The sequence below is a fragment of the Gouania willdenowi genome, chromosome 6, assembly GCF_900634775.1.
Source record: "Gouania willdenowi chromosome 6, fGouWil2.1, whole genome shotgun sequence".
NCBI lineage: Eukaryota > Metazoa > Chordata > Actinopteri > Blenniiformes > Gobiesocidae > Gouania > Gouania willdenowi.
In genome coordinates, this window is record NC_041049.1 from 41,178,379 (window position 1) to 41,194,273 (window position 15,895).

General features: G+C 36.8%; 1 protein-coding gene across 2 annotated transcripts in view; it reads left to right on the forward strand.

Moving 5' to 3' along the window:
* The window catches only part of sema3d (sema domain, immunoglobulin domain (Ig), short basic domain, secreted, (semaphorin) 3D), a 72,167-nt gene that overhangs the window by 32,678 nt on the left and 23,594 nt on the right, over window positions 1–15,895 (forward strand). For both annotated transcript variants that reach the window (XM_028449424.1, XM_028449425.1), the window contains exons 7-12: window positions 2,391–2,519; window positions 4,255–4,391; window positions 9,216–9,330; window positions 11,820–11,889; window positions 11,969–12,113; window positions 14,273–14,495. In XM_028449424.1, the coding sequence (XP_028305225.1) occupies window positions 2,391–2,519; window positions 4,255–4,391; window positions 9,216–9,330; window positions 11,820–11,889; window positions 11,969–12,113; window positions 14,273–14,495 (819 nt within the window). The remainder of the gene's footprint in view (window positions 1–2,390; window positions 2,520–4,254; window positions 4,392–9,215; window positions 9,331–11,819; window positions 11,890–11,968; window positions 12,114–14,272; window positions 14,496–15,895) is intronic.

A 15,895-nucleotide genomic window follows, 5' to 3' on the forward strand; every position in this document is an offset into this window, starting at 1 on the left:
TTTCTGCCACTTCTCCATCAGCTTCCAATGCCTTCTCTATGCACATTTTCTCCCTGTCCCTGACCCATTATTGTCACCTTTAACCTCTTTTCACCCTATTTCATGCTTATTTTTGTCAATTTAACCACATTCATGATTTGTCATGCCCATTATTTGCCGGTTTAAAGTAACTAGTACAGTGGTGTACATACTCTGTACTCTGTAGTGTTATAAAGGGGTTTATGTGTGAGTTCAAAGTAAAATAGTGTGTGTGATTTCCCTGGTTTAATTTTTTGGGACATGCACATGATAAATTGATAAATAAAGTTTGTACCAGTGCGGCGGTTTAGGTAGAATCTGATAAAAGACCATAAATTCATATAAATAAAATTATTTATTTAACATTTAACATTTCTTAGTGCAGGGGTGATTAAAGGAGAAAAGATTAAAGTGGAACTTATTGATCAGCTGTTTGTTGATAAATACGTGTGCTGCGTGTGTGTGTGCTGCAGTTCGTGTGTGTCCATCTATCCTCTGTGGGCGCGGACTCACAATCACCCGCATCACACGCTGCGTGCACCCACTCCTTACATCAGGTTGAAATGTGTGTCTCTCTCACGTCCAATGCGTGAGACTTGAGAGCTTTGCTAGTATATCAGTGTGAGGGCGGCTGCCAGACGCCCCTCCCTCCTCTGCGGTCTACCCCTCCGTACGGTGTTCCTCGCGTTGATTCCAAGGTGATTTCAAAATAAAATGAAAATGAAGGTTTTCAAACATAATCACTAAATAAGTCCAAAATAACAGATGGCCACACTCGGGATATGTGGTAGCTTTTAAAAATGCTCGGCGAGAAATTTGCTCCACAAACACACATACACACACACGCACGCAGAACTTCCTTGCTTTTATAGAGATTTTTCCTAATTTTTAAATTCCATTACCGCAAACCCCCCTCCCCCCATTTCTGACACTTTAAAGGTCTCATATTATGCTATTTTTCACCCAACTCCATTTGTTCTAAGAACTCTAAAAACATAGTATTTGAGGTTTATTTTCCTAAACAGTTTTAGCCTCTGAAAAGTCACTTTCTGAGCAACTCTACACAAACAGGCTGATTTGTGGTGGGATAATTATGCATGTTTTTTTATTTTTTTTATTTATTCAGTTTATTTCCGACATGGTTACATTCACTTTTTTTACTTTTTTTTTTTTTTTTTTTTTTTGTACATGCCGAAAAAGGAGACGAGAGAAGCAGTTTGCTTATCTGGGTCCCGTCCCCTGTTTTGTACATCAAAAATTTACATGGGTAAATTTTCGCACATGTTCATGAGTGGGCGTGTCTATAGATGAGACACTGACTTCCTCCTCCCCACACAGTAACCTAGTGCCAGAGGACGGCCCGCCCTCCTCCCACCCACTTCATAGCCGAGCTCATGCTGCTTTATAAACACGAGACAGAGTGTGGGGGCGGGGCGTTCGCCTGTACATACATAGACTGTAGAAAATACATACATAGCACTGCGTGAAGGAAGCTGAAATGCTCACCATCATGGACTAGTCTGTTTACATGTCAATCACGGCAGAGAGCTCAGTGTCGCGTCAAATTTGTCATCAAACGAGGAACACGTCATCAAATTGGAGCGAGGTGTTTGGGCTCACCCTGCAGTAAGAAAGGAGCAAATCACCCAAACTAATGATTGAGGGAATCAATGAATAAAACACTTTGGGCATGTGTATGAAGCCCTAATAGCACTTTATCATGTTTAAAGCACAGAAAAGTTGATTAAGCTTAACATCGACCCTTTAAGCCAATGTAGATAAATACATGTTATTATCACAGATTCATAGAACAATGAACCATCATTTTACTGACTTTATGGATGGACCCCAAAAATCTCTCCCCTTTATTCCCCCTTATAGATGACCCTGTCTCCACATGACTGTTCTTCAATATTCATGTCTGTGTTCAACCCCCTTCAGCTACATTAGGGGTCCCTGGTCTCTGGAACCTTTATTTTGGGGGTCGTGGGCTGAAAAGGTGGAGAATCACTGGTTTACAGTACTCCACATCCCACAATGCAATGCGCCATAATGTAATAATAATATTAATACACTTTATTTCTCAGGCGCCTTTCAAAACCTCTCAAGGTCACCTTACATTAAAAAAATAAAACAATAAACGATGAAATATGAATGAATACAATGAAAACATACATGGCTAAACAATAAAGAGTGACTAAAAGGAGAGAAGTCTATTATGAAGGGAAGGCCTGTTTAAAAAGGTGAGTTTTTAGATGGCATTTGAACATTGAGAGACTTTACCAACAATGTCATTAAGTGAGTGTGTTTGAGGGGCAATTTCAACCTTTTAAATCTTTTACATTATTTTTACGTCTGTGTCATCCTCACAGATCACTTCCTGTACACGGGTGCATCCTCTGACTTCCTGGGGAAAGACGCGGCGTTCACACGCTCCCTGGGTCCTCCACCTGACCAGAACTACATTCGCACAGACGTCTCTGAGGACTACTGGATCAATGGTACACACACACACACACACACACACACACACACACACACACACACACACACACACACACACAAACCTGTTACTTTTTCTCCCACGCTCCGCTGATACAAAGAGCTCCTCTGTGCCCTCAGGTTTGTTATTGGCATTCCACAGAGAGAAGCAAACAGCCACTTATTCATTTAGCTGCAACTTTTATATGATTGAAGCAGGACCACACCTTCTTCTTCTGGGGTTTTTACAATATCTCAATGAGTTTCTAGGTCTGGGTCTGGATGACACGCGCCCTCACACGTGCACAAGCAGCGTCACATGTGCACGCACCCTCATCTCAGAGTGTTTTACTGTCACTGACGGGTTGTCGTGTGTCAACAGTTGTCAGTGAGTCTAAATCCTCTCACACAGGCTCTACATTTAACAACTGCTACATCAGAGCTGATAGCTCTACTACTCCTTTACTCTAGCTCTCTCTCCTTCTTCATTCTCCTGTAATGTCATGAATGTAAACAGTGTGTCTTTCTTGGCTCTATAAGAGAAAGAGCTGATGTTCTTGTGTGAGTCTGTGGAACATCTTCCCCCCACCCTCGCTGCGTGACTAGCAATGACCTTGCAGTTCCACAATAAGCTTTTTCCAGTTGGGGAATCGCCCTCATGTGGTTGGCTCAGCTTCCTTGTGGTTGATCTAATGTTGACGTAATGTCACTCTAGGATTTATCCCCTCCTGAAACTGGAACGTTAATGGAAAACAAGCCTCGGCTTCTCTTAGCTGGAGGATTCTCACTGCTGCTGTTTAACGTGTTTTAACCATAACCACAAATATGTTTTCATTACTGTACAGTGTACGAACCCCTCGTTTGGATTTCTGTGCCGTAGATTAAATTCATTCTTATCTAGAGTGAAAACATATTTTTTATAATTTATCACTGATTTGAACAATGCAATATTTGAAACTAACTCTGTGCACTATTAAAAAATATTCATGTTTACATTAAGAATGAAGTTCACAGTGCTGTTAAACACTGTAGGAAAGATGTGGTAAAAGATTGATTTAAGGATTTTTTATAAAAAAAAAAAAAACTTGCTACACTATCCTATTTTCATCACTTTTTATTGCCATATTTTTGCTCTTTTTAATGCATTTTTCTTCATTACTCCCATTTCTGCCATTTTTAAGCCAATATTGACACTTTGAACCCTTTTTTCCACTTTTTCTGTGGATTTTTATCCAATTTATGTGGTTTTTAAATCCCATTTCACCTTACCTTTCTTTCCTTTGATTTTTGGTCACCATTTTTTTTTTTTGATTATAACAATGATTAACATCTTTAAGATTACTATATACTTTGGCCTGAATGATACTGAACTTCCTGAAAAGGTAGTTTATTATTAGTTTATAATCATTATTATTATTATTATTATTATTATTATTATTATTATTATTATTAGCCTGAAAAGGTTGAGAACCACTGCTCTAACTTGTGCTAATTTACCCTCTTTGTCCTTGGTTTCTGTTTAAACATTGCATTTATGTAGTAAACAATATTAGACAACATAAAGGAAAGTGGGAAGACATTCACCTCTCAAAGCTAAGAGTAAACCTTAAAGATCTATGTGATGCAAAGTACAGCTTTACTTTAGAAAATAGCAGCAGTAATAAATCAAAAGGCTACAAATACAGAGCGTTAATGCTATAGAGCAGTTTATGACTTGTTTTATGCTCTTTCTCCTCCTGTTCTCTCTGTCTTCAGAGGCTCGCTTCATTTCTGCTCATCCCATCGCAGACACGTACAACCCAGACGATGATAAGATGTACTTCTTCTTCCGCGAGGTGTCATGGGAGGGTAACGACAAGAGCATCCTGTCCCGAGTGGCTCGTGTGTGTAAGGTGAGATATTGGACGCAGGAGGAGAGGAGATGTGAGAGGAGGGTGATGATGTACTGAGGTGAAGGTCGGGAGAAAATGCAGGTGATGAAGGTGACTGCAGTGAAATATATTCAGAGACTTTGACCTTACTGTTGGATGCTTGGAAAATAGCATTAATCTTTCCTACCTGGTCTGACACCGAGGACCAGATTCCACCTCTGAGAGAATTATTTCAACAGATAAAAACTAAGGCCTCATTCATCAATTCATTGTGAGACACTGGGAAGAGGTTGCCAGATGCCTTCAAGAAACTAACAGTATTTTCTGAACAATTTGAGCCCATTTTTGCTTATTTTTACCCTTTTTTTGCAACTACACCAAACTTGCCATATTTTAAACTATTTTCATCACTTTTTCTTGCCATATTTTTTATCCTTTTAATGCATTTTTTCTACATTACTCCCATTTCTGCCACTTCTCCATTAAATTCCAATGCCTTTTCAGCACATTTTTTCACTTTCAAGCCATTTTCAGCACTTATTAACCCTTTCCACCACTTTTCCCACCTAATGCCACATATGTTGACCAGTTAGCGCCATTTGTAACCTCTTTTTATCATATTTACCGCCTATTTTTGTCAATTTAACCACATTCACAATTTGTCATGCCCATTATTTGCCAGTAAAGCGAATTGTTACTACTTTTAAAATTATACTACCTAAGGATTTACATCTTTAAGATATTACTATGTACTATATACTATGGCCCAAATAATACTTAAGTTCCTGGATAACAGTGGATATTATTCAGATAAATAAATAAATGTGGTTATCACAGATTCATAGAACAATGGACCATTATTTTGCTGACTTTATAGATGGACCCCAAAAATCTCCCCTTTATTCCCCCTTATACTGTATATGGCCCTGTCTCCACATGACTGTTCTTCAATGTTCATATCTGTGTTCAAACACCTTCAGGTACAATGGGGGTCCCTGGTCTCTGTAACCTTTATTTTGGGGGTCGTGGGCTTAGAATATTGAGAACCACTGCTGTAGACGGATTCATAGAAGTGTTTTTACATAATTCTTGCTGTGATTTCTGGTGTTTCTTCTCCAGACAAGGAGGACAGTGATTAGTTAACTCCAGTTGTTGTCGAGTTTGTTTCCAGTGATATCACCTTACTTCATCAGACTTTCAATTTATGTTTGTGTAAACACCAGAATAAACATTGGCCATTGTTTTTCTGCAAATTTCAGTGAAAACACCAGAACGGTGTTGGGAAGTCACTTGAACAAACACAAGTGAATCAATAAGAGGCATTAGTGACATTATTTGCAAGTATGAGCATATCACTCCCATTTTATACTCCCTCCGGTGGCACCCAGTCCCCTTCCATATTTAATACAAAACTCTCCTTCTCACCCATAAATGTATCAGTGGCCATGGTCCATCATACCTACAAGAACTCCTCCCTCTCCAAAGCTCCACCCCCCACCCTGCAATCATCCAGCGGCTGGCTCCTCCAGGTCCCCTCCACTGCGCTCTGAACCTTGGGGGATAAAGCTTGTTATTCAGTTGCATCCCATCTCTGGAATAGTCTCCCTGTGGAGCTCAGAGGAGTGCAGAGTCTGGACTCATTTAAAGCTGAACTAAAGTCATGTTTATTTAGGAAAGCTTTTTAAGTGTTAAATCTTGTGTAGTTTTATTTAGTTTTTAAATGTATTCAATCTATTATTATTATTATTATTATTATTATTATTATTATTATTATTATTATTATTTCCAGGTGTTTGCTAAAGTCTATTTTACATTCAACTAGTGATGAACCGAAAATTTGGGCAAACAAAACAAGTCGACCGAAACGAATGTTGTAAAGACACGAGCACGCGTTTTTTTGGAAAAGGAGCAACTAGTCCGTGGTCTCACAGAGCAGCTGTATTTAATACCTCTCAGCACTAAAGCCTCTTCTAAGCAGAGTTTTATGTTTCTGTGTCACTGCGTTCACGCTGCAGGCAAATGTGTGAACACTCAAATCCGACCCATATCTGATTTTTTTTCAAATCACATTTAGAACGCTTTCAAATTTGGTCCTGAATCAGACACAGATCGGATCTGTTTCAGTGTGACCTCAGTGTGAACAACCAAGGCGGATTTGATGCGTGTTTGATACGTTGACGTCATTATTAACAGTTGGAACTGTGAGCACAGCATCGCTGCAGGCTGTAAGTTGTCCTTTTCTGCACAAGAACATGGATTATCCTTATATTTTATACATTGATTATGTAAATCCACTGTCTCTTGCGTGCACTGTGCACCTGTGTGTTTAACGTGCACTGGTTACCCTGTGCGCTGATCTACTTGGTCCACGTTATAAAGATCATCACTTTGATGGGATTAAAGCAGTGTGCACAAGAAATGATGCGCACCGCAATCAAACATATTTAATTTGCCTCTACTTTAACAGCTCAGTTAATATTATTTAATGTATGAGTCAAGTTAAACATTTTATTTTCTTTCATTTTATATGTTGTGCATTGTTGAAATGTCAGTGCTAAATCAATATTTTCACATTTTTAATTGATTTATTATTTGAAGCATTCATAATAATTTATACAATTGCAATATTTAAATTTTTGTGAGTAGTACACATTCAGAGCTATAAAGGCTAATCATTTTCATTTCGGTGCATCCCTACATTCAATACATAATTAATGTTGATGATAATACTTTATTGAGCAGTAAATAGTTTCTTGAAAGGAGAAGTTCCAGTTGATTCTGCACGTTCTAGTAGGTGGAAAGAAAACCAACAAAGTGGGACCCAAAAGTAGGTAATTGCTGTGATTGAAATATTTATTTCATATAATCAGTGTTTGATTTTTGTTAGGAAATTGAATAGAATAAATGACTTTATTGTCATTATACAAGAATATACAATTGAATTTATGGTGCTACAAATAAAACTCAACATTTATTTAGCGCTTTATCCCCACACTGAAGTAGTCTCAAAGCGCTTTACAATATCATCTCATTCACCCAAATGACAATCACGTCAAGAAATAATAACTAAACATTAAAATAGGGTAGAATAATTACATTTTCTCTGAGCACATGCTGCTTTTGCTTTTCTTGTGATTTAAGTCGTAATAATGGTTAAATAAATACATAAATCGGATCATTTAATATTTTTAAACCTCGATATGCAGCTGCATCGTCTGCACATCTGTTCCTGGAGTCTTTGATTGTGTTTAAATGTGTGTAACATTGTGTTTAGCAGCCGTCCAATCAGATGAATGTTTAGTGAAGTCTTTGTATCACACAGTGAGCTACAGTATCAATGAATCAGACGAATGTTTGGTGAACTCTTTATATGACACAGGGCTTTACAGAATGAGTGAATCTGAAACTGAACCACAGCCCACACTGCAGTTCACTCACAGTTGAAGATCTATTGCTACATTCTTAGAGAAAAGCTTTGTGTGTTTATGACTTGTGGGTAAGCTGTAAGGCAGACAGGAGGAGATTCCTTTAGTTTACAGCCTGACTCACGTCCCCTCTCTGTTTTCTGCGTTCTACTTTTCTTCTTCTGTGGTTTCTGAGACCACATTATTATTCAGAAGCTCTGTGAGGATTACAATGGAATCTGGGCGGAACATTTCCTGTATTTTTGCTGAATTAAAGCCGAGATTCCTGGGAATATTCAAAAATAGAAACTTTACATGGACATTGTTAGAATTAACAGGAAGTTTGTTCATTTTGATTTAAGAAGCTAAAACATATTTTTCCAACTGTATTTAAGAACTTTCAAGTTGGAAAATGTATTGTTTATTTCCAAAGGAACTTAAGCTTAAGGTTTTAGGGAATATTCAAAAATATAACTGGACATTATTTATTGGAATTAACCAGAAATTGGTGCTGACATTTTGACTTTAATTTATGATGTTAAATATATTTTGCCAACTATATATAATAACTTTTTTTATGATTATTTATTTCTCACTAATTCCCATTGAATATTTCCAGCTTTAAAAATTTCCTGGAATTTTGCGACTTTATAGTATAGTATTTTGATTTGTGATGCTAAAATATATTTTCCCAACTATATTTAACAACTTTGAAGTTGGAAAATTTCTCATTAGTTAGGAACTTAAGCTCAGGATTTTGGGGAATATTCAAAAATATAAACTTTGCATGGATATATATATATATTTTTTTTTTTTCATTTCTCATTAATTCCCATGGAAAGTTTCCAACTTTGAAAATTCCCGTAAATTTTGCAACCCTTGTTGAAATGTTTCTTAATTGGATTATTTTTAAATGGATGCTAATATTTATGTGGATACTCTACAGTTGTTTAAAATTACTCCTAATTTTTGGATTTTGATTTCAATAAATAAGTTTATGTTTTTGACTATTCCCTAGCTTGATTTCTTGGGCATTTTCTATCCCTTGTGACACTGTTTGTGAATCGTGCTCATTAGTGGTTTTAAGTTTTCTGATGGTACCAGCTCAACATCTTTGGACTACAACAAGCTCCAAAAACCTGAATGAATGACCCAGGTCCTGCAGTGGATGTAGTGCTTCTCTTTAAACTCTTCCAGTTCATCGTTTCACTCTTTAACATTCCTTTCCACTAAAGTGCTCCCCACTGTAATTACATTAACAAGATGCTGTCCTTCACTCCATGCACTCAGGGCTCATGTGGCTCACCTGTTTGTTTTTCTAATTAGTGAAGGAAACGTGAGTCAGCCTGAGACTCTATTAAGCAGATTGTGGAAAATTATCCAAGCTCGTCTGTTGCTGTGGTTTTGCCAAACATGAAAACGATGGTGCTTTTTATTGCAGAATGATGTGGGTGGCCTGAGGAGTCTGACCAATAAATGGACCACGTTTCTCAAGGCGCGGCTCGTCTGCAGCATTCCCGGACCAGATGGGGTGGACACTCACTTTGATGAGCTGCGTAAGTGACCGCATAATGGAACCGTACCAGTTCAAAATAAAGAACACTGGACTATTACAGTCCCAGGCGAGAGAAAACAAAGAACTATAAATAATTTCAAAATTTAAACAAAAACACACCAGAAAAAAACACTAATTCTGTTTTGGTCATATTTTTCAATCTGTTTCAATTTTTCTATTCTCAATTACGTTTCTTGAACAATAATGTCACAGTATTTGCAGCGGAACTGCCAAATTAGGACATTGACTCCAGGTCCAACACTTTGAGCAATCCGCCATTTTTTTTTCTCGCTTTTATTTTGTAGTCCAAGCTCCAGGATGCAGATGTTACGAGAGGATAAGTCAAAATGTTTGGTTGTTGGATGTAGTAACCCACACGCTTCATTACACCGTCTCCCAGCATCAGAACCTTTTCAAAGTGCCTGGTTGAGTTTTATTTTTTACAGAAATGTACCCACATCTGTGGGTAAGGTCAGTTTTGTGTGCGCGAAGCACTTCAAGGATGACTGCTTCATCAACCTCCACCAGTATAAAGAAGGATTTGCCAAAAGACTTTGTCTGATTGAGGGTTCAATTCCTTCTATCTTTGGAGACGACAAACACAGCACTTGGGTAAGCTGTAAATAACGCTAAAAAGTGTGATGATAAGACGTCCCTGTCATTGTTTTGTTAGCATTAGCAGTTGTACCGTCTTCATATGTTAGCGCTGTGTGCTCGTTTTAGATCCTTGATGATATGGCCTACGTGATTTAATTTAAGTCTAAAGTTTTCATTAGTCATTTCATTTTGCCGTTTTTGTCTCCGAAAAGACTGTATTAAAATGCATTGTGTGACGTTAGCTTGGCGCTAGCGTTAGCTCGGCACTTGTGTTAGCTCACTTGTTAGCATCCATTTGAAGACGTTGTTCTGCAGGTTCATTTTCATCTCGCTCCGCCGGGTCCGACTCTGGCTCCAACATATAGGGCTGGATGGACAAGTCTTCTGTTGTTGACATTTTGTAAATAACCTCTGAATAAAAAGTTTATGCTACATAGCCGTATCTCTTCTATCAAACTACAAAAATGGCCGAACAGGGTGGAGTTGAACCAAGTGTCACCTCTGCAACCTGAAGAGGGGGCGGGGTATGAAGTGTCTCATTTGCATTTAAAGAGACCGCACCAAAACGAGTTGCTCTCAGAAGCACATCAGAAAAGGGGCCTGTGGAGCTATAATAATGAGGAATTCAGACCCAAGCATTGCAGTTCCGCTTTATATAAACCACAACTGTATGATTTATATGTAAAAAGGAAGGATTTAAAAGCATGATTTTTCTCCTTTCAGGTTTCATTTATTCAGGCAACTTTTTTCAGGATTTTTTTTTCTCCTGACATGTTTCATACGCCAACTGTCAGTATTCATCAAAGAAATCACCTCTGAGGAAGACTGACAGTTGGCAGTCGAAACATGTCAGGAGGTAAAATTTCCTGTCTACCAAAACAATCAATGACAAATGAAATGCACAAAATGATTTGAAAAACACACAAAGTGGAAGAAATTAATCATAAAATGGAAAAAAAAAACACATGACAGAGAAATTAACAAAATGACAACAAAAACACAGTAAATGACCCCAGAAATAAGACAAAACAGCAACAAACACAAGAAAGAAATGCACAATAAAAACAAAAAATATACAAAATTACTCCAAAAACACACAATAACAAAACCACACTAAATGACACCAGAAAAGACACAAAATAACAAACACAAAAAAAATGACAGAAAAATAAACAAAAATGACTTAAACCACAACACGATGACAAAAATGCACAAAAACACACACAAAAGGATACACAAATGAAAACAAAATGTACAAAATGACAAAAAACGAAATACAGAATGACATTAAATCAGAGTCAGAATCAAAAATGTTTTTAATGGCCATGTACAGTTTTAAGGACAGTACAAGGAATTTGTCTTGGTAGTTGGTGCACAAAACAAACAACAAAAAATAAATAAATAAATAAATAAATAAAAAAAACAAAGAACAACCCAGCAACAATAATAATAATAATAATAATAATGATAAATATAAAGGATGAGGGATAAATAAAGCTTGTTTATGTGGAGCTTGTTGGGTGTTTTTTTCTTATTTGAATTTTATATTTTGATAAGCGCATTGAGATGACTTTGTTGTGAATTGCTCTATACAAATAAAGTTGAATTGAATTGAATTAAAGATATGCAAAATGACTCCAAAAACACAAAACAAAAATAAATAAATCACAAAATGTAAAATGTATTTTTTTAAAATATATGCAAAATGACGACTGAAATACACTAAACAAATTAAGGAATGCAAAACAAAAACAAACACGCACCAAATGAGAGAAAAATATACAAAACTACAATAAAACTCTGCAAAATGGCTCCAAACACACAAAGTGAAAAGAAAACACAGCTCAGTGTTTGGTCTGTTGTTGGTTTTAAGTCGTTTTATTTTTTTTGCAGAGGATGTTTTCTTGCTCCAAACCAAAGATGACAAAAACCCCGTTGTTTATGCAATTTTTACAACTTCCAGGTACGTCGTCCATCCCTGCGTCTGCATCATAACAAACTAGTTTCCTTTCCCTCATTAATCGTCTCTTTATTTCTTTTAGCTCCATTTTCCGTGGCTCAGCCGTGTGCGTGTACAGCATGGCTGACATTAGGGCCGTGTTTAACGGGCCCTACGCCCACAAAGAGGGGCCCGACCACCGCTGGGTGGAGTACGACGGGAGGATACCGTACCCTCGTCCTGGAACGGTAACTTTTCTCAACATCTGGTGCTCAGATTGACAGGCTTTTAACCTTCCTCCTGATTTCTACTGAATAAACATGACCTCATCTCAGAGTGTGCACCGTGTAGTTGGAGGGACCTCAGTCTCTACATCTACACACACACACACGCACACGCACACACACAGCCTAATCACATTTGACACAACCTTGGCTTTGACGGACTTTTTGACAAGATTTTCAAGATGTTTTCTTTGTTACTAAAGAATCGTAATCAAGAGATTGAGCGGGGGGTGTGTGTTAGTCTGTGTGTGTGTGTGTGTGTGTGTGTGTGTGTGCGTGCGCTAGCGGACACATGTTGCACAGCAGTGTTTTCCCCCAAAACATGATGGATATGACCACACGGGGCCGACACACACCATTGGATTGTCATACTTCAGGAATGTAAAGGACATAAAGCAGCTGGAAGCCCCCTTGGTCTGATCATGTTCAGCCTCTAAATTAAACACACAAAATGACACCAAAAACACAATATGACACAACAAAATGCCCAGAATGACTTTAAAAAGCACAAGACGACTACAAAAATTCACAAAATGACAGAAAAATACACAAAACGACATAAAAAACAAACTAAACGACCCCAGGATAAACACAAAACAACAAACACACAAAATTACAAAAAATATACAAAACAACAAATGCAAAATGACTCCAAAAGACACAAAATCAAAAGAAAAGAAAATCACAAAACAACAAAAAGCACACACAATATGTGAGAAAAATATGCAAAATGACACAAACACAGTATGACACCAAAAATGCCCAAAATGAGTTGCAAAAAGCACAAGACAACTACAACAATACACAAAATTATTCAAAAAAACCCCACAAAACAACAAATGCAAATAAAAGGAATGTACAAAATGTATTTATTTGTTTGTTTGTTTATTTATTTGAGTGATTGGAAATGGATGGAATTGAAATTTAGATTGAAAACAAATATCTCTAAACAGACATCTCTATGAAATAGAAAAGAAACAAAAAACACACAAAATGACAACAAAAAATACAAAAAGACGAGACAAAAATATGCAGAATGACTAAAACCACACAAACTAAAAAGAAAGAAGTCACAAAATGACAGAAAATATAAAAATTATGACTAAAATACACTCGGCAGGCAAGGCAAGACAAATGTATTTGTGTCGCGCATTTCATACACAATGCAATTCAATGTACTTTACATGATCAAAAGGTGCAACAGAAAATATTCAACTGCTTAAAATCGATAAGAACATTAAAGTTGGCAAAACCATTTAAAATCATCAACAAACACATTACATCAACATGACCAAATATCTCTCCCTCAATCATACGCAGTAGAGGAAAAAAGTTCCTTTAACTTTGATTTAAAAATGTTCTGCTGGCAGTTTGTTCCACTTCTTTGCAGCATAACAACTAAAAGCAGCATCACCATGTTTACGGTGAACTCTGGGCTCCATTATCTGACCTGTGTCCATAGATCTGAGAGACCTGCTGGGTTCATATCTGACTAACATCTCACTGATGTATTCTGGACCAAACCCATTCACACATTTATACACCAGCAAAATACACTAAACAAATTAAAAAACACAAAACAAACACCAAACAAGAGAAAAATTCACAAAATGAAGAGAAAAAAAATCACAAAATGAAGAGAAAAGAAATCACAAAATGAATCCAAAAACACAAAACGACAACAAGCACACACAATTTGTGAGAAAAATATGCAAAATTACATACAATAAAAATGACGACTAAAATACACTAAACAAATTAAAAAACAGAAAACTGAAACAAACACAAACCAGATGAGAATTAAACCCTTCATTTTTTATTGTGTTGATGCTCACATTGGTCATTATTGTAAATGCCGACATCAATGTTGATTGTTCACCAGAGAATCACTTTTTTGTGATAAAAGTTGGCCATCTCTAATATAGACGCAACAAAATAAAACTAATTATTTCAAGTGAAAACGTGTTGACATGACGTGTGAAACAAACTTTAAAGCAAATGAACAATGGGAGCATGTTCTATGTAGTGGAGGCTTGTAAAGATACAAAGACAAATCAAAGAAGTCATTCTAAGGTTGATTTACAGTTATATTTACAGCATTTTTAAATGTCTTCATGTCTCAGTGTCCGAGCAAAACGTACGACCCACGGATCAAAACCACCAAGGACTTCCCAGATGATGTGATCAGCTTCATTCGTTTCCATCCTCTGATGCATCGCCCCGTCCTTCCTCTGACTGGACGACCCGTGTTCACCAGGGTCAGAGTAGACTACACCCTCACCCACATCGTAGTGGACCGAGTGTTGGCTGATGATGGGCAGTACGAGGTCATGTTTCTAGGAACAGGTGAGATATCACACCACTCTGCTGCTACGCATGCTTTAACCAGCAGAGGGCGACACATCCCTTTGATGGAAATACAGTTTCTGCCTTTGAGTGACACTGTTTCTGATATACCCCCCCTTTGAATAATAATAACAAATTAGATAAAAACACAATGTGACGTTTTTTGTAAACATTTTTAAAAGTATCTTTGCCGTTCTCACTTTTTATTTATTGTCTTTTTTTAGATCGTGACCCCATTTTTATGTCACAAAGTTTTGGCAACCTTAAATATTTTTTTTATCGTGTTTGAACCAGTGATATGCAGAGTATCCAGGATTTGTTCACACAATATTTTATATTCTATTTTTTTTCTTAATTTTTATCTTTCCTATTTTTTTACACTGTATTTTATTTGAACTCGATTTTTGATCATTGAGAAAATGAAAGTACTGTATAGAATACAGTTGTTTAAGATTGTGTTGTGTATAGGGATGTAACGATTCACTCAACTCCCGATACGATTCGATTCACGATACTGGGTTCACGATACGATTCTCTCACGATTTTTTCATTTACAAAATGGGACTGTAGACAAATTTTTTTTTGGGAAAAAAACTAGAAAATACTGTATTATTTTCCTTTTATATTTAATTGTCAAAAGAATCCCTTGATAAACTATTCAAAACAATGCAATTTAACTAAAAATAAATCTTGAATGAAATAAATAAAGGAATAATAGAAATGAAAATGAAGCCTATTAATTTAAATTCTGGTTCTACAATAAACAATGCAAAACTGCATAATAGTTCTTTTTCTTTTAAAAGTGCAACTGAAAATGTATTTTGTGCCTTAACAATTGGACTTTAAAAAAAAAAAAAAAAATGTCATTGCACTGATTTACGTCATATTTGTTTGGACCAGCAGAGGGCGCTGGTAACACAGTGGTCGGTTGGCATGCAGAAATTCTTGCAGTGAAGAAGATAAGCTATGCTAGCAGACAGAGCTAATAGAAAAACGTGACTTTTACAGATATTCAAGTAATATTACAGATATTCTTTCGGTGTTAAAGGGGCAATGAATCATTTATTAACATATTTAAGAGTAGAAGGCGGCCAGAAAGAAAGTATTAGCAGACTCCGCCCGCCGCCTACACTTGTGGATAGCGCCCTCTGCAAAATCGATATCAACTGTGATACCTATGAATCGATTTTTAACTGCCTTACGATTAATCGTTACATCCCTAGTTATAGGTCATTTGAAAAGGAATAATAATTAAAAAAAAAAAAAGACTAATATATTTAATCAGTAATTATCAGCACATTCCAGGCACGAACCCCCATTTGGGAACCACTGTCATATATGGATGTAAAGCAAAAGCCATAACTGACAGATATCAGTCCCTTCAGGATCTTCACCTAAAT